The 23,764-nt window shown below is 46.2% G+C and overlaps 1 protein-coding gene across 5 annotated transcripts in view; it reads right to left on the bottom strand.

Moving 5' to 3' along the window:
• Ttc28 (tetratricopeptide repeat domain 28) overlaps positions 1–23,764 on the bottom strand; it is a 440,646-nt gene that overhangs the window by 190,017 nt on the left and 226,865 nt on the right. For 4 of the 5 annotated variants that reach the window (XM_063271797.1, XM_063271796.1, XM_006249584.5 and 1 more), the window contains 3 exons: positions 19,072–19,219; positions 10,363–10,635; positions 9,255–9,385 (listed from right to left, as the gene is read on the bottom strand). In XM_063271797.1, coding sequence (XP_063127867.1) covers positions 9,255–9,385; positions 10,363–10,635; positions 19,072–19,219 — 552 coding nt within the window. The remainder of the gene's footprint in view (positions 1–9,254; positions 9,386–10,362; positions 10,636–19,071; positions 19,220–23,764) is intronic. The other variant, XM_039090202.2, reaches the window with a different exon arrangement.

A 23,764-nucleotide genomic window follows, 5' to 3' on the forward strand; every position in this document is an offset into this window, starting at 1 on the left:
TAAAGAAAACCCTGATGCTAAATGGAATAAAGGGAGTGGGGACCCCAGGGCTGACCCCACCCAGCTAAACTCACATCTTGTGAAAAAAATGAAAGGGACGCTTAAACAGTGAAGGAAACCCACCCCAATCCCAGAAAGCTGATGCAAATGAATTCGCAAGGAGGCCAAGTCCCAGCCCCAGCAAGCAGAAGATGGTGGTGGCTTGGCCCATGTGGTTCTGGTTTTAGAGTAAAGGATACAAGAAAGGGGTTGTTGAATCTCCCTCCATGGCTAAGGAAAGCAGCTCAGTCCGGGCTTGTGCCAGGGGTGTCCTTGCACAGAGACACAGAGAAACCATTGCTTGAAGCTGTGAAACTAAAGCCTGGATTACCTATGGAGACCCGAGCCAGGGTCATGGGATGCCTGCCCAGGAGGACTACTAATGGGGGGGGGGGCAGAAACGGGGAAGCACGTTGCAGTCAGAAAGCTGAAGGGAGTTAGAGGGGTTTTTGTAAGAGTTGCCGTGGTCCTGGTGTCTCTCCGCAGCCACACTGTGACAGATGGCCATTATCGAGTCGGCAAGAACGCCTGGCACGGTGGTGCTGAGCGTTGAAGCCGCACTGCCCAAAACAGAAGAGATGCCTTGAAAATCTAAACTCCTCTGCTGGCTTATATGAAATGAAATGATCTCGGTGCCTCGGGAGATGGCTGGATGCCTGAGTCCCCTTCAGCAGGTAACTGCAGCCCGAGATGTCTGTCCGTCAGCAGATTGCTCTAATGGTAGACAGGCACAGCCATAAAGTGTGAAATCCCATCGCCTGTGCCACGTGGGTGGAGCTGAAGGGCTTTTTGTTAGACGGAACACAGCGGCCGAGGGAAGACCAGCACAACAGGTCCTCCACCGCAGCAAATGACAAAATATATACACAGAGATGACAATAGATGGGGCTGGAGGGATGGCTCGGGGTAAGAAGAAGTGCATGCTGCTCTTGTGGAAGACCTATGACAGGAAGCTCGCAACTGTGCAATCATAGCTCCAGGGGATCGGGCATCCTCATCTCCAAAGATCCTGTATGCATGTGTGCAACCTCCCATGCAGACGCATGCACATAATTAAAAATGAAACAAAAACTAGGAAAAAAAAGACAATAGGCATGGAGACAGAATTATTGACTACTCTCACTTAAGCGTGTACTTCATGTACATGAATCAGACATGCCCTACCATACCCCATAAATGCACATAAATACATGTAAATGAGAATTGCAAAACAAACTATAAAGATATTTTCTTTGTAATGAAAATGAGAAAAAAGTACACAACTATGCATTTTATATATACACAGTTATATTTAAATGCACAGAAAATAGGCTATAGCCCGACCGTCCAAAAAACATGTAAAGCCACGATCTATTCTAGTCATAGTTGCAGTTGGATGTCTAGAGAAAGCGGCTGACAAGCTGGTTGAGAAATCCACATGTGGGAGAGAAAGACCGGGATTCCAGCACAATCTTGGCCTGCAACAAAGCCTTAAGAATGAGTGTGTCAGAGAGGAGGCTCATTAGCTATATGCTGTTTGCATGAAGACAGAAGGACATCTGAGGAAGGGAGCAGACACACAGGGTCTCGAATGCTGGATGCAAGGGAAGAAACCTGACTTTGTTCTCTGCCCCAAACCAAGCACGGCCACAGACTTAAGTGCAGATACTGAAATGATAAAGCCATGTGACCTTGAGAGACTCTTACGTTTCCGGAAGCAGGCCACAAAGCAACCAACAAGCTGGACCTCATCAGTAGCTCGTATGATGTCAAATAGAAACAGCGAGAACAGAGAAAGAGAGCATTGGCGAGCCAGAGATGTTTGCCTGACCCTGACAGGGTTGAAGGTGGGTTTTCCACATGGAGGAACCAGAATGAGCTGATTTGCAGGAGGATAAAACTTACAGCAAGCAGACCCACACGGGACTACACAGAGAACGGTCAAAAGGTCGTGGGGAGGGTTGTGAAGGTACGAAGACTCCCCTGGAGGCCACTAGAGCTAGCAAAGCTTTTTGAACAGCTAAGTTCAAGGTCTGAACTAAATTTCAGGAGGGCAAGTGAAAAAAAGTGTGTAAGAAATGGCTGGACAGACAAGAAACCAGAATCAGGGTAAAATTAAATCAGGGCTTCAGAAATTAGAAGTTTGCATGCTCCGTGTGATGAGAGATGCATATACAAAGCCACCTGGCAAAAGAAAATGTCTCTTCCTAGCAGTGCTCACTTCACTTAAATATTTGGGACAAACCCATGTTACCCTAAAGTAAGCACGACTATTCCGTAGTTACATATGGTGCACACACAGGTGATAAAACCTGACCCTAGTAACCCCAAGGACAGTGGGAGAATCCTTTCAGAATCCTAGAGCTGCAAGCTCTATGCTCTGAGAGCAGTTTCTATGAAATAACATTTAATTTCCACAGCAGCATACTAACTACATGTGACAGTACTCAGTTACTTGCTCAGATGCCTGTGTTCCCTTCCTATTTTTACCTTTTAACTCTTTTTGTTAGAGTTTATGAATTCCTTAAATTGCTGATGACATGCCTTGTTAGAACTACTTCAGATAACTAGCAAAGATCTATCATTTTAAACACGTGTCAGCAAAGACCTAAGAAGTAAGTGTTGGTGTTCACCAGAAGATTTGAAGAAAGGCTGTTAAAGCAGCCAGAAAATGAAACAGCTCAAATGACTGTCCATCCATTTAAAGAGTTTGATTGTCTCAGGGCCATACAGCAATTATCGACAGAGGCAAAGTTCAAGGTTGTGGGATACCTAAACTCATACTCAACCATTTCCGTACCTTGGGCAATGTTAGCAGTGCCCAGAGTGAACGCCCGCCCCCCTTCTTCTCAACTCGTAGAGTTTCTGTTAAAGAGAATGAAAGTGAGGAGAGGAGGCTCCTGCACCAGTTCAGGGCTACAGGAAGTATAGCAGGCGAGGGGATGTGGAGAGACAGATTCCTACTACATAAATATGAGAATCCAGTCACCAAAAGAGTCATGAGCATGACAGGGAGGTGGCCTCGGCAAAAAGCCAAGCAGCAGGCAGAGGCTGATGGCTGAGGCAGGTGCACTGAGCCAAAGTGGGGTCCTGGGGGGCAGATCAGATGGGTAGAGAAACACGATGCTCGGGAGAGAGATGGGGCTGGGAAGACCTTTGGAGGCATTTGTGCATTTGCATATCAGATTCCCTGACTCCAGAACATTTAATATAATGTAATTTATGGACCCTCCTGACAATTAATATTCACTCACAGGAAGGTCTCTGTGGGCACCTGAAATTAATTTTGAAGTCATTAAAGGAGACAGAAGGTTACTCTCAATGAAAAATCCTGTGGCGAAGGTATCACCTCCCCTATTAAGTATCTGAGAGTAATTGCATAAAAGGAAACCCCATTGCTTCTAAAGGTGAGCAGATGAATGGGTTTCAGGTTGCCATCTTACTGTTTGGTAAAATCCTAAAGTTTCCCAGAGCTTAGATGCATAAGGTAGAAGGATGTGGTGCACTACCTCCACTATCCCCAGGGTCTACAGGGGTTACTTTTGCTTCAGAGGGCGTTATTTCAATATAAAAATAATGAAACAGAACATATAACATGCAACTAAATGTCTCAGAGACAATGTTACATTAAAAAGGATACATTATGGCAGCCAAGTCATGGGAACGATGTAGGTGTCCATTAACAGGGGAATGGATACAGAGAATGGCATTTGCAAGAAAATTGACACAAGTGGACAATCACTATTGAGGGAATTATCACGATTTCCTTCAAATGTGGCTCTTAGACTTTACACAGATACATGGTGTCATTGTGTTTGTGGCACGGACAGAGATACAAACTGTAGTAGGAGCAAAGGAGACCAACTGGAAGAGGGGTTGAAGAGAGGCATGTCCCAGTACAGATGCCCATGAAGCTCAGTCACCTGCCAGAAGCATGAGTGACAAAAACATCAAACAGAGCACAGATCACAGGCTGAGTTTTCGATGCTGATGGGTGTGGCCGCCACTCAAGAGCACTTCAAATTCTAATCAGTGAGTCAGTGAAAGGGGGAATCGTTGCCTAAGCCGGATGGCAAACTGTCATCACCTGGAGGAGGTCTGCATTACTGGAGAACTCAAAGGATCAACCAAAGTCATGGCCTGACAAAACTGCAATGAGAAAATTTCACTAGGCCAATTATGAATTCGGAGTCAACCTTTTCCTGGGTTGGCATGCCAGACAGTGCAGGGGGCACCACACCACATCCACAGAGCTATATGAGGATGTAGAAAAACCTATCTCAATGTATGTTAACAATAAGTATAAAGAATCAGTGAAGAAACACAGCAGGCTCTTGCATGGGCAACTCCTTACAGTAAAGATATCATTTTCCCACCATTAGCAGGTACAGAGCTCAAACAGACACCCAAAGGGAAGATTCTCCAGAATGTAACAAATGATCTTGAAGCATACCGGCAGGCGGTGTCGAGTAGACATCTTCCAAAGGAGCAGAAGTGGAAGCTCATTGTGGCAGGTGTGAGCTTGTCACACGGTAACAATACTTAGCACACAGTTTCTAGACAGACGCAGTGGGGTGATAGACACTCCAGCCCTTACAAAACATCTAAGATCTGTACAGGAAACCTGGAGGCACACATCTGTAATCCCAGCACTTGGGACACTAAGGTAGGGAGACCACAAGTTCCAGGGCAGCCGAGGCTACAAATGTGAGTTCCAGGCCTGCCTGAGCCACAGAGTGAGACCTCGTTGTCTCCAGAGAGTGAAGCTAAAATAAGGTCGTATATGGAACAATCAAAACCTAGTCACCCAACTGACCAAAGGCAACCAAGGCAGATGCTGGAAAAGCTCTGTGAGTTCAAAGCCAGCCTAGTCTACACAGCAAGCTCCAAGCCAGCAGAGCCGCATAGGGAGACCCTGTCTCCAGAACAAAACAGCAAACACTTACAGGATGCTAGTTTTTTTAACTTACGAAGCTGAATATTATATTCTAATATTAATGCCTCCTGTTGGTGTGTGTGAGGAAGCAAAACCCAGGCCCCATTGTTGGTGAGACTAGAACAGACACAGTCTTTTTGAGAGCAATTTGCCTGAGTGCTAGAAGATTCAATAAGCTTCTCCCAGACAAGTTTGTGTCTTGAAATGTAGCCCAAGGAAAAGATAAAGCACAATGAAGCTCTTGCCCGCTTGGCAACTGTGCTACTGTCTCATTCTGTAATTCCAAAGCACCTGCAACCCTAAACACGTAACAGCGTGAGGGACAGCAGGGCGAGATAACTATGAAGGAGGCTTTACATTCAGGAGAAAAAGGTATGTGGAAAAGGCTAAAAAATAACCTCACAAAAGCGTTTCAGCTTTGATTTGAATTGACACAAAACTGCCTATGGCTACAGAGATGGTAACAATATGGTGTGTGAAAGCTTGGTTAACTCCATGCATTTCTATGAAATTGTTCAAAACAAGTATCTTTAAAGAAATAAAACTCTGATCATGTCACCATAACACAACAGATATTCCAGCACCTCAGCTGTTTCCTGAAGACCGCTTGAGTCTATGACCAGTCCCTGTCTTAACTCACAGCAACCTGGCATCGATTCAGACAGCACTCACTGTTGGTTGCTAAGCAGCATCTTCACATCTCAGTGTACTAAACACCCAGGGGAGAGACTGCGTGGACATGCTCACGCTGAGCCCCGCCCATGCCTGGGGCTTCCAGAGGAGGTGCACATGTAAGGATCCCAGACTCGCCTACTAGAACTTTGAGCCTAAACAAAACATACACTGTTGTGCTGGTTCCCTTTGCCTATTCCTCTAAGTTTTGACATAGTGAACTCCAGGCTTATCAGTGAGCAGTTTGCAACAGCGTAGGAATAAAGACTTTTAGTTTATCGCACATGAGGTGAACAACGGTGGCTTGCAAGAGTGCTCAGCATCAGAGTACTTACCCAGCATGCACAGGGCCCTGGGGTCACTCCTTAGTGTCGTGTGAAGAAGAGGAGAAGCTAAGAGAGATGCTGTGTTCACAGCAGCCATGATACACAAAGAATCTAAGTGTCAAATTAACAGCAGGGAATGACGGCAGGTCTGAGTGTTATGTTAACTGAAATAACCCACAAGGAAAACACTGTATGGCCTCACTCAGACCTGGAACCTGGACGTCAAGCCAATGGAGGCACAGAGATGGCCTAGCACCCACCAATGTGGAGATGAAACAGGAAGGGAACTCGGTCAGTCACGTGGAACAAATCCAGAGTTCTTGGTTGGATGCAACAGAAAACCATGGTCAGGGCTGTCATATTGTATATCTGGGGTTTGCTGAGAAAGTCCACCTCAAATGTTCTTACCAGAAGGAAAGAAAGAATCAGTGAGCACTATTATGAGTCAGGTACAGAAGCAGAGTTATGAGCCAAAACTTCAGAGAGGTGCCAAGAATCCAACAGTACATTTCAAGAACACGGAAGCTAGCCTAAAACTCCAGAAGCAAACAAGAAAGAGACACAGGTCCACATTAGCCTGGGAACAGAAGGCACGCTCTCAAGTGACGTCAAGCAGGAGTCTAGACCTGTAGCAAGAGGCGTCAGAATGAGTTCAAACCAGAAGGGAACCGCTAAAGTTGTTACAACGGTCAACACTGCCAACTTGGACGGGAAGTGAGTGATGGGGTTCAACTTGGAAGAGGATAGTGTGTCCAAGCGGCGTTGCTCAGTGAGAGGACAAGTTCTCTTCCTGGAGGAGGGAAAATTAAGGATGAAGGGAGGGCTCCACAAGTATCATGGCAGCTAAATGCATTCCATCATCCTCCCACAGGAGGACAGAAGGAAGTATGTTTAAAGCTAGTCTTCTAAGGGACTGTCCTCGGCAGAACAGGCTGGGTTGTGGGCTTGCCGATGGACAGGTCTGAGCTACTACAGCAGTGGATCATAAAGGACCAGAAAGGGGGCAGGTGCCTGTGCAGGTGGCCACTGCACGGTCAGAGAGTTGTGGAGAGGGACCAAGCGCTGGTGTCACTCGGGACCCCTCTGTCTTCATACCAATTGTTTCTTAAGAACAATACTACACATTGATAGTTCACACAATTTAATCCCAGATCATAGATAACCCAAGAGACAGAAAAACCACAGCACTGAGGAGACACATGGGGTGGCTGCACCACAGGGAGCAGGCTCCACACCTCCAAAGCTGGGCTAATGCAGAGACCTCACAGGCGAGAAAGAACGGGTGAATGAAGGTCTTGGCATATTTGTAGGATGTTGTTCGGCCCTTCAACACCTTGCCAGCTCTCACTTCTTAACGCCATTGGTACATTTGTCTTTGCAAGCCCCGGTGTCCACTGGGGGTTGTGGCACACACCTTCTGTGACCCTGGCTCTCAGGAAGATGGGGCAGGAGAAGAGTCCAGTGTGTCCTACACAGAGTTCTAGCCTAACCAGGGCTAGGGTCGACAAAGTGAGACCCGGTCTCAAAATAAACAAGAAATGAATATGATAAATAAAGCCATCTGTGCTTTCGGAAGTGTTCATAAAGGGAGGAGGATAAAAATCACCGAGAAAGTGTCCAGACACCTTCCTAAGAGAACAAATCGGCCGCCATGCACAGCTTCGAACACCTCTTTAAACCTGGTCCTCTCACATTTCCTTAAAATAAGAAATGAAATACGGTCTTCGTGTGCTCCGGCCTAGTTCAAAGTTTTTAGCAATGCTACTTGCTGGGGTTGAAGGTACCTGCCTTCCCTCCCTTTCAAAAGAATTTTTTTGAAATTTGTTTATTGGTTGTGTGTGTGTGTGTGTGTGTGTGTGTGTGTGTGTGTGTGAGAGAGAGAGAGAGAGAGAGAGAGAGAGAGAGAGAGAGAGAGAGAGAGAGAGAGGGGTCAGAGGATAATTTGGCAGGGGAGGGGACAGCAGGCTCTCTCCTTCTACCACATGGTCTGAGGGATGGATCCTCGGTTTTGTCAGGCTTGGCTGTTCCCTCCTGAGCTGCCTCATTGACGTCTTGCCTCCCACTTGGTACAGGTCCCACTGTGCTGTCCAGGACACCTCTTGCTTCTAACTGGATTGATCCTCCCGCTCCATCTTGCCAAGGAGCTGGGACTACAGGCTCTCCCTCTGCATGTCCGACATTTTCAAATGCTGTTTTTAAAGCCCCTACTTCTTTCTAGCACTGGTGCCCAATGATGCCCCAGAAACCTGAAGTTGCTGGGTTGTTTAAATGATGACTGTACTAACGTCCCACTGTAAATGTCCACCAAGCAACTATAACTGAACATATGAACCGACTTACAGACTTACCCTTCCCTCTGCTCTGACCCTTTTCTATCATGTTTATTAATGTGATAAAAGCCAAAATTAATAAAACTTCTTCATGGAAGGCAGCCACGGAATTCCAGCATTTCACGTATGTTATGCACGACTGTAGGACCGTACTGCATGGCCGTAAAGCAGGAGAGTGAAAGATCAGCCCCCATGCCCCGAGTAGAACAGAAGAAAGAAGGTGGCCCCACAGCCAGGAAGTGCAGCTATGACTCAGAGCTAGATGTGCCTGAAACTCAAGGCCACCCTCTGCCCAAGAACAGACAGGGAGACTTTCTCACTGTGCCATCCACACTGGATATCAACTTCCAAAGGCAGTTATGGTCAGCAAGTACAGTCTTCGCTGTGACATTTCGCTTTCCCTGTACAACCAACAGGCTTAGAAAGAAAGAAAGAAAGAAAGAAGGAAAGAGAGAGAGGGAGAGAGAGAGAGAGAGAGAGAGAGAGAGGGAGGGAGGTAAGGAGGGAGGGAGGGAGGGAGGGAAGGAGGGAGAAAGGAAGGAAGGAAGGAAGGAAGGAAGGAAGGAAGGAGAGAGAGGGAGAGAGAGAGAGAGAGGGAGGGAAAGAGGGAGGGAAGGAGGAAGGAAGGAAGGGAGGGAGGGAGAGGGACAGTCATAACACTGGATCACAAATCTCGTGTGAGCGAGTGTGTCACCGGATACAGCTCCATGCTAGTTTGCCTGTGAGTTTTGTGGTGCATTTGAAGGGACTTAGAACATTGTGCCTGAGCTGGCTCCTGAGGTCAGAGACAGGACCTTCTCTCACTGTATAGACTCAAGGACTTTGCAATAGACATTCAATACCTGATGGGGCACGAGAGTCTCAATGACTATGGACTTCTGAAGATGTTAAGGCGCCCAAGACGCTTCCCACACAGATAAAGGGACTCTGCGTTTCTGAGAACGGAGTTTGGTTTGCAAGCGAGTTTCCTACCTCCCGGTCCTTGAGCTTCATGGCGAGCACCAGCTGATGCCTGTGGTTTGTGAGGGCCTCTCGGTAATTCCCCTTGGAAAAGAATGCAGAGCCTAGATTCCCATGAGCTCGGCATTCTCCTGTCTGGTCACCTGATTTGGATGGAAGGAGAAAGTTTCTCTAAGTTACAGCATTATTTATAATGTATATGTTTCTATTAAAAGTCACAAATTTACTAGCTAGGATTTAAGTTGCTTTCTTTTAGACTCTAGGAAGGGAGATAAGATCCTAGAACCTAATTCTGTGGGCAAATGTTATTGCTGTAACACACACGTGCATGGGGGCAGAGGGGTCTCTGACAGGAGGGTGCGAGACACAAACCAGCTGCCGTTGGGAGTCTCCTCCTTGCTTTGCAGGTGACCTTTGGTTCTGAGCAATTATCAGCTTGCTGGTTCAGCCATTTGACTCCGGGCTGCTCTCATACATCACTTCTCTATGAGTATCTGATGTCAGATCCCCACACCCCTCCTCCTGTAACCTGAAAGTCCCTGGATAATCAGTACCGTGATGGCCGCAGTCACAGCCATGCCTCTTCTCCCCTGCATGGAGGGAGGCAGGGGGCTCACAGGATAAAGGCTGGCCTGGGCTATGTACTGAAACCTTGCCTCCAGAACAGCAAGAAGGTCCCAAGCCCCGGCCAGAGGGTGGCAGAGACATCACACCGTCACCTGGCTCTCCAATGCAGGTTCTGAACCTTGACACTATGCTGTCCCCACCCCTCACCCCGCTTTTCTTTTGTTTTGTTTGAGACAGATTCTAACTGTACATCTCTGGCTGGCCTGGAACTCACAGACATCCACCTGCTTCAGCCTCTCAGCATGTTCCACCATACCCAGCCTGTGCCATGCTCTTTAACAAACCTTGGTGTATCAGCCATCGGGGCCTTAAAACTGTGAACTGGAAAACCCCAAGGAAGGTTCTGAACATGCTAATCACATTGTGAGGCCTCCTGAGAGATTTGGGTCCTAAATGTATGAACATTCTCAAGACCTAAAGCTAAATGTTCTGTTGTGTGTGTCAGGTCCTGTCGAAATCAGGGCATGCAGCTGACATGCAGGGGGCTGCATACCTAAGGTCTTGGCTACGTCCAAGTCTTGTTGCATGTACCCAGTGCTCTTCTCTGTGTTCCCAAGAGACCAGTGTGCACTGCTCAGGGCGGAGAAGACAGAGCCTCTCAGTTTGAGGCTGCAAGTGCCAATCTTCAGAGCAGCTTCTAAGACAACCACGGAGGCCCCGTGGTGGCCAGCTGTCAGGAGTTCCTGCCCAACCACAGACACGACCACAAAGGGACTCTTGTCCAGTTTCATTTTCTGAAGCTGCTGGTAAGTGGGCTCCAGGGTGTCTGAAGAGAAAGAAAACAAGAGAATGAAGACGGGCAGGCACAGCGGCCTTTTTGCTATGCTCTAGAAACATGTCTGCGGCCTGGTTCATGCACAGGCTCTACACCCTGGAACCTTAGACCACACGACAGCCCACACATCCTGCAACCAGCATTGCCTACCCATCTGGCAGTTCCTTCCCCTGTGGGCGTGGCCACACTCATACTCTCTTCCGGCTGTCATTGCTCACAAGGCAACACATCTCCTGAGAGGTCCTGGTCTATCTCCCTCCTCCTCGGAACATTGCAAGCCCACGCTTCCAGTCACCTGTCGCTGGGTACCACCCTCCACCCTCCAGCTGATAATCTGGTTTAGATACTCCTGTATCGAAACACACCTTCATTTAATGGCTTGCATTGTACAGTTTAGCTACCGGTTGTTCCACATTTGCTCAGCAGAAATATTTTCCAGATGAACCTGTTGCCTACTGTGAATGAGAATTCTTTGAAAGCAGCTGCACCTCGGAGGCTGACTGGCTCACTAAGAGTGTGGCCACCAGAGGTGTTGGAACACTGAGGGTCCACAGTCCCATTACAATCTATCTTGACCATCTTTAGCCTAGTAAACAGCCATTCGCCTGCCCACTTTGTTACCAACAGATAAACCTGGACTTAATGTTTTGACAAACAGATTCTTACGCCTCTGACAGAGTTCTCCCACCCCACTGCCTTAACCTGCCTTCTGGATGCAGCCGCCAGTGAATTCAGAAAGCGTCTCGAGTCATGACATTTCTTTGTTTTGTTACCATAAAAAGTTTATGAAATTACTGCCTCGTTGGAACATGGAATTTGGGGTAATGCCCACCCTCACTCATATTTGGCTCCCAAATAAACTTTCTCTTATCCCTTTCGGAAGTGAGAGATGTGTTTTTTTGGTTAATGATGCTTTATTCTGAGTAGCCAAGAGGTACACTGCAGACCTGTGACAAAATCCCATCCTGTCTCACTGGTCAGTGAGTGTCCTGAACACGCCCATCATCCAAAGCAAACAAACACTGAAACCTGCTCCTAGTTTCTCCTAGAGGATACAGTGAAGGCTATCCACAAAGCCAGCCATTCTCAAGGTTACCACACACACACACACACACACACACACACACACACGACTCGAGCACACACACACACAAGCACACACACACACACACCACACACGCACAGGCACACGCGCGCGCGAGCACACACACACACACACACACACACACACACACCACACACGCACACACACACACACACGCAAACACCAAAACATCAGCAAGCAAGGCAGGAGGAAATCATCTTGTACACCAGGGTGAGCTATCAGGTGATAAAATGAATGTTTAGCCCATTTTATCTTCAAGAGGCAGCAGTGGGGGGTGTAGGTCAGAGGTCATTAAGCCAGGTGGGGTTGGTTCCATGTGGGGGGTTGGATAAGGATGACAAGCTCCCATCCCGCCCTTCTCTGTCTTCCTTGGAAATAATGAGAGTTCTGACTATGCCTCTCATGCTCCTAAAACCTCCTTCAAGTTAGTGGTTCCAATCCACACATCAGGCCTGCAGCAATGCTGGTCTCTTTGAACCTCACCTCCTGGCCAAAGGCCAGGATTTATGACTTCTCAGTTCTCTGTTAAGCAGCTCTCTTGCCTGAGTCAACATCACCAGGGAAACCCTGAAGCTCACTGGTGCCTAAAGCATTTTCCCTTCAATCAGATCAGTAAACAGAGAACAAAGAACATTTTTACTCCTGTCAAGATGCAGCCAGCATCAGGCTAGTAAGTGCTGCCTGTGTTTAACCCCACTGGACAGCTACTGGAGAGCAGGAACTGCTAACGTAGAAGAAGGGCACACCCCAGAATGAGAGCAGGAATCTGGAGGCCCCTGCTGTGGGCTGACAGCCAGTGGTGTTTAGAAGCAGCACCTCATCTCCAGTGAGCTAACCAGAGATGAGAGACACCAACAGTACAGCCATTTACAAACAAAGAACTGGGCTGTTATCTGATTCGGCTAAGGTTAATCAGACAGGGTCAGAGGCAAAGTCAGAGTCCACTGCAGGGCTCCAGACCACTGGGTGGCCAGAGCAGGAAGATTTGATTGCAAGCTACAGAGACCTTGGTGGCTTTTAAGCTGAAACCCACTGGGTTATGCAGTGGACTGTGGAGATACAGCCTCCAGGCCCTGGCACACGGAGCACAACCCTCAGAAAAGGACACTGCCACCTGCCACAGTGAGTTCTATGTGACCCTCTCTTCACTGGACCTATAGTCTCTGGCTAAAAGTTCAGGTCTCAGCTGCAAAGTTGAGTGGGGACATGGAGATTGGATGTTTCTGCTTTTATAGTGCAGGGCAGAAAACAGGTATTCCTGATGGATGGGGAAGGTGCTCAGAAGCCTGTCCTGAAATGACAGGGATGGTCCCAAGCTTCAGAACAAGACTGTCTTTCCCACAGCAACTGTGCAGCCCCTGAAACAACTGCAGAAACAACACTGAAACAGAAGACCAAGGTGAGGAGATGTCTATAAATTCCCAAGAAGGAAAAAAAATCTTTACTTGGGCAGGTTTGGGGTAGATAGGAACGAAATTGGAAAAATTATAGAAGAAGATCCCCATTCAAAGTGGACACAAAGAAAATATAAGTATATTAAACACTAAATACCTCTGCAAAGATGAATACAAGGTGATGTGAGAGCCATGTTACCCAAGGTGCTCAAGCTTCAGGGGAGTGGAGCTTGACTTGTTAAAGGATAGCTTTTAAACTCTTTGCTGCTTTTATTCTAAGTGGGAGGCGCCTTAAGAGAAGGGACTGTCTTACACAGGGAGCCGTGAGACAGACAGACACAAGGGTGAGAGAGGTTCCCAAAAGGCTGGTTTGAGCTGACCAGGCACTGTAGGCAGCAGCAGAAGCTGATGTGGCCTAGTGGGAAGGACAGAAATCGAGGGCTGAGAGACCATGTCTGTCCTTCAAAACTAACCTCACACAGCCACGTGCATGGGCAACGGCTGTAGCCATGGTTACACATGTGCTTGGCTAAGTGTGCACACAGACACCTATGTGCACATGTGCACCTGTGCCTAAATCTAAAGCGATATACACAGAGCATCCACTTCGCTGTATGTAATTTCCGTTTTAAAAGTTATCTGCTTAAGCTGAGATTACATCTCCTAGATCACTGGCTGGAATCTCTAGTCAGCAGTTGGATTGAGAGGGGAGGAGGGGGCTTGAGGTAGGGTTTTTCTATGCTGCCCAGGCTGGTCTCAGATTCCTGGCTGTGAGCCATTTTCCCATCTTAACCTCCCAAGTAGCCAGGACCACAGGACCGACCATGCCACTGTATCCAGCCAACCGTATTTCTTTTGATGAAAGAGATGGTAAGGCACTTTTTAAAAATCTAAAGATAATCTTTGAGACTCTTTTCAAGTCTGTTGCTCTAATTCCTGTATTAAGATAAACTTGCGCTATCATCAGAGGGACTAATTTTGTGATTTTTTTTTAGCAGATTAGACAGAACAGAATTTTGGCAGCCTGTAGCTACTCAGATGTTTTTCTTTCTAGAATTTATGCATAATACATGAAATACCCAGAGTCAAACCAATTCCGAAGGAATATAAAGGCCCTTTGCAACACTGACCGAGCCCCTGCTGTAGGTTTTTGAAATGTAAAGTCCTTGGGAATTTAAGAAGAATAAAGTCACATTTCCTGACACTCCAGGAGCTGGTGAGAATGTAGCAGAGGCTGACAGTAGACAGTTGGTCGCCCTCTGCTAAGAGGCGTGCCCACTTGCCGGCTCTGAGATGCACAGCTCTCTAAACTCTCTAAACACTTCTAAACTGGGGATTCTCTAGGCACTTGATCTGCACAGCCTAATATACATAAGTAAGGAGCTGTGCAATAAGGAGAGACCGTGTGAGTATCTGACGAATCAGGATCTGCCCAATCTAGAAGTGCATGCTGCAGTTCCAAGCCAGAGTTCTGAGAACTGTCGACATACCCAGGGAGCGTCCTAAGGCCAGCAGTTCACAGAGGAAATGGCAAACTGGAAATCACAGTGTTGTCTAGGAAGACAGGTTTCTGATGCTGAGGTCAGAGTGTAACTTCCAGTGAGGGTACATGAAGGAAGGGGAGCCCGGGTACTGTGTGAGCACCAGGAAGGAGAGAGTCCCTTCTGCAGAGGACAGGGCTTCTGCAGGGTCTGCCTCAGTCCTATGGCTCCTGGAACATAGTGGGATGGACATCATCCTTTCCCTCTTACAGGAAGGCTGGGGAGAGGAAGCAACGCTACCTCCGTGTCAGTAAGTTAGCAAATGGCATTGCTGGGACCAGACCCCTTTCCTGAGGGAAGAAAATCCATGTTCCTCATACAACATTTCCAAAGAAGGACCCTTGTGGAAAGTGTCTGGGCCTAAAAAATTCCCTGAGGAGGGTGCTCACAGAGGGCAGACACAGACACGTAATGAAGGGGAGGCCTCAGAACTGAGAGAGAAAACATAAGCATTTGCCAGCCCCTTTCCTTGGGCACTCGATAAAGCAGTCCCTGTGGATCCGTCCGGAGTTGATAGAATCACAACAGGTGATAGACGGCTCACAAAGGTGACCCATCTTTAGATGGCTGAACTTGCAGAAGAGAAGAGAGAGGCATGGGAGTCCTGGGCACTGTCCCTTGGAGGATGGCTGTTGGTGACCCTGGCCTCATTCTGCAACTGTGTTACTAAGCCCACAGCAGGCGCAAGCACCTCAACATTTAGATCCCCTAAAGCATATACACAACACTGAAAGACTGGCTCAGAAAAAGTATAAACAGCCCAGATGTCAAAAGACTGAGACATCCTCTCAATTTATATTCATTTAGTTCTAGATACATGTAATGTGACATGACTAAAGAGAGATACATGCAATTTGACATGACCATAGAAAGATACAAGTATTGTGATGTAACCATAGAGAGCTACGTGTATTGTGATGTAACCATAGCGAGATACATGTAATGTGACATGACTATAGAGAGATACATGTATTGTGACATGACCATAGAAGGATACATGTATTGTGTTGTAACCATAAAGAGATACATGTACTATGCTGTAACCATAGAGAGATACATGTAGTGTGATGATGTAACCATATCCACAAGAAAGTTTACTCACAATTGGTTTGTATACATAGGTGAAATGATAAAAATAAATCAGATAGTTCACTTAGGAAACTAGAGAATAATAAAAACCAAATTAATTTAAATATTGATAGGGATAATATGATTTATATAGGAATAAAAGTGTATTAATATAGGCCGGTCCTGCCTTTAAAAAGCAACTCTTTCTCTTTGCAGTCCTCAGATTGAACTCAGGACTCAGTACACGTTAGGCAAGTGTTTTCTAGTGCTGAGCCACATTCCCAGACCTAAGATGAAATCTCACTTTTAAAAAAAGAAAAAAAAGACCAAACTGGGTCTGGAGGGGATGGGACAGTGGTTACAGGATTTGCTGCTCTTCCTGAGGACACAGGTTCAGTTCTCAACATCCCTATGGCAGCTCACAATCATCTGTAACACCAGTTCCAGAGGATCCAATACCCTCCTCTCGGCTCCAAGGGCACTACATACATGTGGCACGTGAACATGCATGCATACAAACAAAACATCCCTAAATATAAAACGTAGAATTGAAGGCGTTCTTTCATGCCATGTTTGTTCACGGAACCTGAGCTGGGGAGGTTTTGGGTTTAGTTTTGTTTTATTTTGTTTTCTCCGTTGTATTTCAGAATTACAAAACAAACCAGGCAACATGGTACATCCTTGGGAGGTGGGAGGATTAAGATTTTAAAGCCAGCCTTAGCTATCCTGTGGTTTAGAGACCACACTGGGCTGCACAACAACCCTAACTCAACAAACAAACAAAATAAGACAACAGCAAGAGGTCGCAGGTCAGATCAGATCTGTCTGCGAAGGGTTCGAGCCACAGCACTGTGCCTCACTGTCAGACATTTAGACTCTAGGGACGATGACACCATCTGTGACCACAAGGATGGTTTGGAGAGTCACTACAGCACACCACAGAGCAGGGCCACACCCTGCACGGCCACAGGCTGAAGAAAGGACACTCAGAAGATGCCAGTAGGAGCAGACGGAGGCGGAGACGCCAGAGCAGGCAGGGCTCACGCGTCTGAGGGAAGAAGAAAACACGGAAGGGCTCCAGGTCCTGTAAGAAGCAGGTTTCCCTCCATGGTCACTCACTGCAAGATGGGAAGGGGGACCCTGAGGGTGACAGCTGCTCTGAGGCTACAGGGAAAATTTACTAAAACAAAAAACAAAACAAAACAAAGCTATTTCTCAACAAATTGTTTCAAAGCCCAACAGATGCCATTCTGCAGATATCAACACATTTGGTAGAGCATCCTCTGGCAGCCACAGGGCTGCCTCAGGGTGAACCGGTGTTGTCTTCATGGACTAAATACAAGTGTTCCATATACATTCTTTAAATGCTGCTACCAATCCTTGGAGAAGTTCTATGCATGGCCTTCATGGAGAGGAAAGAAAAAAAAATGAAAGAAAATTAAAAAAAACTGTAGGAAATGGTAAGGAAGACAGGTGTTGGCTTGTTCATCGTGTTCCCCTAAAGGTCCTGGTGCCCCGAGTGCATTGCTCTGAATCACGGTTTATTGACAGCAAGGCCTGTCTTGGGGAGAGCCTTTGGTCCCTAAAGCAGAGTTGTGAGACTGCTTGAAGGAAAGTTTCTTACCTCTTTCCCCTAAAGATATGAAATGTCTAACTTTCAGGAAAATACCTTTTACACAGAGCTAATTGCTTGGAGACAGGAGCACAGTCTACCTCACCATTGTTTTGTTTGGCATGAGCTTTGAGCCAAGTACAGTAACAGGAAGCAAATTAAAGAGCCTAGTGCTGCAAACACGTACAACTAGACAAAACGATACTGTCATCGAGACTTTCAGGTTCATTCTCTAGAATAATCATTTCTATGGCAAGTCCTGCTTGACATAAGCTATGGACATAAGATGTCTGCAGGCCACAGATCCGCCGCCATGACAGATGACAGCTGGTGTATGTGTTCAGTCAGAAACCTCCCAACTGCACATTCATCAAAGCTCAGTGAGTGCTACAATGTCTGCCCAGTGCTCTTTCAATCCTGAGTGTAACTTCCTGGGGCCGCAGAGTAAAACACTATAAAACCACTGTGCGGCAGTGAAGACAGTTGGCTCAGTGCAGTAGAATTCCTCCAGCCTTGCCCGGGACCATGTCCGTGTATCCTCTGTTTTCTCAGAAGATCAGTGGGAATAAAGCAACAGAGAAAACCGTTTCCACCTTCTGATTTCCTCTTTGAGGGCAACTCTCAGCCTCTTTCTGTTTCTCTAAAGATGTGAGATGCTGCCCGGGGCTACAGATGCTTTAAGAAATGCAAGAAAGAATGAGGCAGACATGATAGCTCACGCCTATGATCACAACAGTCAGGAGACTGAGACAGGAGGATTGCTGTGAGTTCCAGGCCAGCCTGGACTACACAGTAAGTTCATGATAGCCTTGGCTACAGGGAGAGATTCTGTCGGGAAGAAAGGGAAGTGTGGCTGAGAATTCCTGAGGGAAGATGGGATGCTACAAGGTTGGGAGGCCAGTCACAACTTCTGTCAGGTTACATTTAGCCCCGTATGGAGCCACTCCCTGACCACCTCTGCAACATGCCTGCTGTCCTGATAAACAGATTACAAACCTTTGGAATGTGCTAACTTAACAAACCCTGCTGTCTACCAGCAGACCCAAAGAAGTTATCAGGCGGCCTCTGAGGCCATAGCTAAGAATCTGGCATCTGCTGCACCCTGTCTCTCTGGTACTTCCCAAGGTAATGATCGACTGTGACTTTTCATTTATACTGTTCTTTGTTCTCTTACTATAAAACTCCACAGAACTGCATCCACACTGGGAAACATGGAAGCGGGTAATCTAAACTGTGATTCGGAGGCTACGTTTACTCATATTTGGCTCCAGAATAAACTATCTCTTAATCCTGTTGAATTAACTTCTGTGTTTTGTATGGAAGGAAGGAAGGACAAAGGAAGGGAAGAAAAGAGGGAGAGAAGGGGGGAGAGGGAGGGAGAAAAGGAGGGAAAGAGGGAGAGAGAAAGGGAGGGAGGGAGGGAGGGAGGGAAGGAAGGAAGCCCGGTTTAATGTCTTATTTTATTATTTCTAAAGGCTGTATTTGTTCATACAAGAAAATCAACTTGTTATTAGAGGCATTGTAAATTAAAAACTTAAAACTAATTTTACAGTGGAAATGATTTAAATAGTCCTGAAACAGGAAGGCATGAACTCATCTGCCCCCATTAGACAGTCCGTCAGCGGGTCACAGACCCCAGCAGCTCTCGAACACGGAAGGCTGGGCGCCTGCTTCCCAGTCACTCCTGAAGACTCGCGTCCTGCCTACCTCTCATGGGAGACTTCATGGCAGCTTCCACCATCCCCACCAGGAGCTGGAGGCTTTTGGGGTCCTGAGCCAGCCCAGACGCGAAGGCTGCCAGGGCATCCGCGTGCCGGCCGAGGTACTGGAGGGCAACACCCTGTCGGAAGTATGCCTGGGAACACAGGGAAGAGAACAAAGGTTCTTACTTACTACTCGGCCGCCCGTCGAGCCCGTGGGGATGCTTTATTGGAGCTAGGAATGAGATGCCTGTGGCTCAAAAACCGGAATAAAGGGTCGATAACTGAGAACTCATTTCTTCTACACTCGCAAATTGTACTTCTTTCAAGAACTCACATTTAAATGTTTCTTTTATGTCTCAGACATGCTGACTTTGCGCTATTGGTTGGCACATATCTTCGCATTGCTTCTAAATGATTTAAAACATGGTCCTTGGGCTGGAGCTAGAGTTCAGGTGGTACCATGCTCACCCATCATGCAGCACAAAAAGTCACCGTGGCAGCCCAACAGAAATTCTCATTCTTAACCAGCGCTGCTAGCCTGTAATGCCAGCACTTGAAAGACACAGGGAGAAGGAAAAATAGGATAAGACCATCCTTGGCAGCAGAGCAAATCTGAGACACTCTCCAAAAGGCTGGCTATTGGGAGATTTCCTGATATCTTACCAAGGTGCCTAATAAGGCACATTAACATGCGAAATACAACTTCGGTTGCATGTGCCCTGTCAATCATATCATGTGCCCTGTCAGTCATATCATGTACCCTGTCACAACGTGCTGTGGTTTGATTCTCTGTTGTACAATAGAGCACTGACCAAAGGCAACCTGGGAAGAAAAAAGGTTTTATTTGGCGCATGACTTGCATTCCCTCATCAACCTGGGAACACGCAGGAACAGAAGCAGAGACCATAGGGTGATGCTGCTCACTATTCACCAGCTCTTGCTGGACCAGCTGCCTTATTTGTAAAGCCTAGGGATGAAACCACCCATGGTGGGCTGGGTCCTCCTATGTCAAGGAGCAATTAAGAGACTGCCCATAGACTTGCCCATAGGCCTTTCTGAGGAAGGCAAGTCTTCATCTGAGAGTCCCTCTTCTCAGTGACTCTAGTTTGTGTCAACTTGACAAAAAAAAAAGATAATATACACATCCTTGTTTAAAAACTCAGTTTGGACACATGCACATTGTATTCATCTGGGGAATTTGATGGATTGTTTTTGATGCTTGAATCAGGATCTCACGGTAGCCCTGGCTGGCTTCAGACTACTTTTGGCTGTATGTTTACCTTCCTTTAGCCATCTTACTTGGCTATGCTTACAGGCTCTGTGGGGTTTCAAACATTTTTTAAAATAGTTACCTGAAATACGTGTGCTTTGCCTCAAAACAACCAAGATTACTACTGTCCTTTGCGTTCTTTAAGGGCTTAATTTAAAAGTGGTAAAAAAAAAAAATGTGATCACAGATGACCAGATGATGTCAGCTAACTGAAGAAATTATCAGAGAACTGGGAAATGTATAACCATAGAGTTCTCTTTAAATTGTTTGTGTGTGCGCGCCAGCATGTGTGTACATGTCCGCATGCATAAAGAGCGCCGAGCTCTTTATGTGGATTCTTTTCTTGTGGACTAAGGCTCTGGAGCATTACAGGTAAACAGTTTGCCAACTGAGGTATTCCCCAGACCCTAAACTTAGAACTTAAACCAGTTTTGTCAAGTACAGTTTGCTTTTCAAGTACATAGAGAACCATCCACAGAAAGAATGGAATGTCTCCGCAGAGCACAGACATATATGAAGGCGAAACAGCCACGCATATAAAATAAAATAGTGAGATAAATAAACCTACTTTTGACTAACTTTATTAATATGCTCAGCTTTTGTACCTCTGTCTCTAAGTAAGTGGCTTCTTATTCTATCCTCTCTTACAACACTGGTTATCCTTGTTCAGGTGAACACACTTGACCATTCCTATAAACGATATCACGAGACTCTCAAACTACCGCTGAAAATATACCTCTAGCATTTTCTACCACATGAGTACTTGGAGAGTGCGAGAGCGGAGACTTTCGGGCTTCCCCGTAAACCCAGTTATCACACGCGTGTAGCAGCGTGCTGAGGTAGTCTGAAGAAGTAAGGCTATTCTGGACTTCAACCGAGAATTAACCTCTAAGGGAAACGAACGCTCAGATGCTCATGGGCCGTTTTGTGTCTGTGGATTTGAACCAGCAGCAGCTGTGAAAATGCAGGCGTAGATAACCCACGCGAAGGCGCGCTTACTGCGCTTCCTCCCTCTAGCCTTGGCCACTGTTCCCATTCAATGTGTTTGCAGACGGTTTTGCATTTCCCACCCAAGTTCCACTGTGGGGGGTTCCAGTCATGCACTCCACCTGGAAATGACCATGGTTCTGTGGCTCTTGAAGAGAGGCTTAGCCACAAACGTGCCCGAGATTATATGATGATGCATATGCAACCAGGAAATCCCAGGACCCAGGGAGGCTGTGACAGGAGAATTGCTTAGAGCTTGAGGCCAACCCTATCTGCATAGCAGACCAGCCTGGTCGCCAGAGGGAGACCCTATCTCAAAATAAAGAATACATAAGAATCACGCGATACATACACATATGAACGTGCTGGGCATCTATGCAAGCAAGAGTTACTGCCAATGGAGGGAGATATCTAGGGTTATGTATTATAGGAAACAAAAAAAATATTAAATGTTTTTTTAATTTTGAAGTTCCTGTGTGCTTAAAACAAAACTCAATCATCCATTACTTCACTGAGTGATCAATGATTTCACAGTTTATCAAGTAAAATGATGAAAAGTACGTTTTGTTCGGCTGAACCTGGGGAAAAAAACCAACCTCAAACAGATGCAGCCATGAGCAACAAGATACTCAAGGTGGACGGCAGAGATCCCTAAGGTTGTCTTCTGACCTCACATGCATGCCAAGGCATGCCTAAGTATTGCACACACATATGTACACGCCCATTTGTGCATATACATGTGTTCATACATATACATATGCACACAGACACACATGCATATGTACATGCATTTGTACCCATGTGCATGTGTTCATACATGCACATACATACACACATGTATACACACATGCACACATGCATATTTACACACATTTGTACATACATACATGTGTTGAGCCACAAGCACATACATACACAAATGTATACACACATATACACATTTGTGCATATACATGTCTTCATACATATGCACATGAACACATGCACATGTAGGCACATTTGTACATGCATGTGTTCACACACATGTATACACACACATGTACATACACATACACCATTTAAAGATGCAAGTTATGGTCTCAAGTGACATGGCAGTGCTAGAAACTCAGCTTGTTTCATTTTCTTCAGAATCAAAATGAGATGAGATGGTGACACTGGACCTCCGGATATGGTCACTTAGTGCTTGACAGTGCCCATGGGATGAGACGTCATCTGGGAACAACATGCTCCATGTTAGGTGACCATCATGTGGGGCTCTCCCAGCTCTTTCCCCAAGTCACTACAGAATAAGATCAATTCTTTAGACTTCTGTGAGCAGTGGGCACAATAAAACTTAAGCTGAGAATGATGGAAAAGAGACTGTAGTTTATTGTGACAGAACAGAGAACTCGGCACAGCACCTGACACAGACTAGAACAGCCATCTTGCTAGCTAATGAAATAAGACTTAACAAGAACACGTGACTCTAGACTAAGGGAATGCACTGAATTCCAGTATATACTTAAGTATTAAAAATATTAGTCACCCTCATCCCATGGGTGAGTCACCTGACCCTCCCAGACAAATCCCCTCCACAAACTACACGTGTAGCCTAGGATCCACATCAGTCCCTGGCCTCGTCTAACCACACCACCTGTACACAACCTCTAGGCTTCCACAGGAACTGCCCTGCCAGCCCCCACCCTACACAGCACCCAGCCTCTCCACCCAGCCAGCCAGATCCTGCCGGTCACTGTCCAGGGTCTAGCTGGGCAGGTTATCTGCAGAAAAAGTAAAGGGAGAGACATCATAATGAAGTTATACGTCAGATGGGCAAGACAGACATTTGCAGGCTATTCCACCTAAATACCATTAAATAGACATTCTACACAGCAGCAAATGGAAGCTTCCAAAAATACCTCATCCTGGGGCATGAAGCAAATCTTTACAAATTAGGAAAGGCTGAAATAATTCCATGTATTTCAACTGACCATAATGCAATAAAACTTAAAATTGACAGCAAAGAAATCTCTAGTAAATGCACAAACTCGTGGAGATTAAATAACTCATTACTGGATGATGAATGGGTCAAAGAAGAAATCAAGACAGAAAAAAAAATTCTCTGGGACTCAATAAAAAAAGAAAACACCACACAGCAAAACCTCTGGGACACAATGGAAGCTGTCCTCTGAGGGAAAGATAAATTTTATGTATATATTACACATACAATATATAGTATATAATATATAATATGTTACACACACACACATTCAAACTCAATGAATCTAAGCGAAGGTTCTTTGAGAAGATAAACAACATCAACAGACCATTGGACCGACGAACCCAAAGAAGGACAAGACCCAAATTTAACAGAACCAGAAATAGACAGGGAACCATTACCAAGGAGAGCAAAGAAACTCACGTTTTCATAAAAGATGAGTGTAAAAACCCATACTCTATT

This window comes from Rattus norvegicus, chromosome 12 (genome assembly GCF_036323735.1).
Source record: "Rattus norvegicus strain BN/NHsdMcwi chromosome 12, GRCr8, whole genome shotgun sequence".
Classification (NCBI taxonomy): Eukaryota; Metazoa; Chordata; class Mammalia; order Rodentia; family Muridae; genus Rattus; species Rattus norvegicus.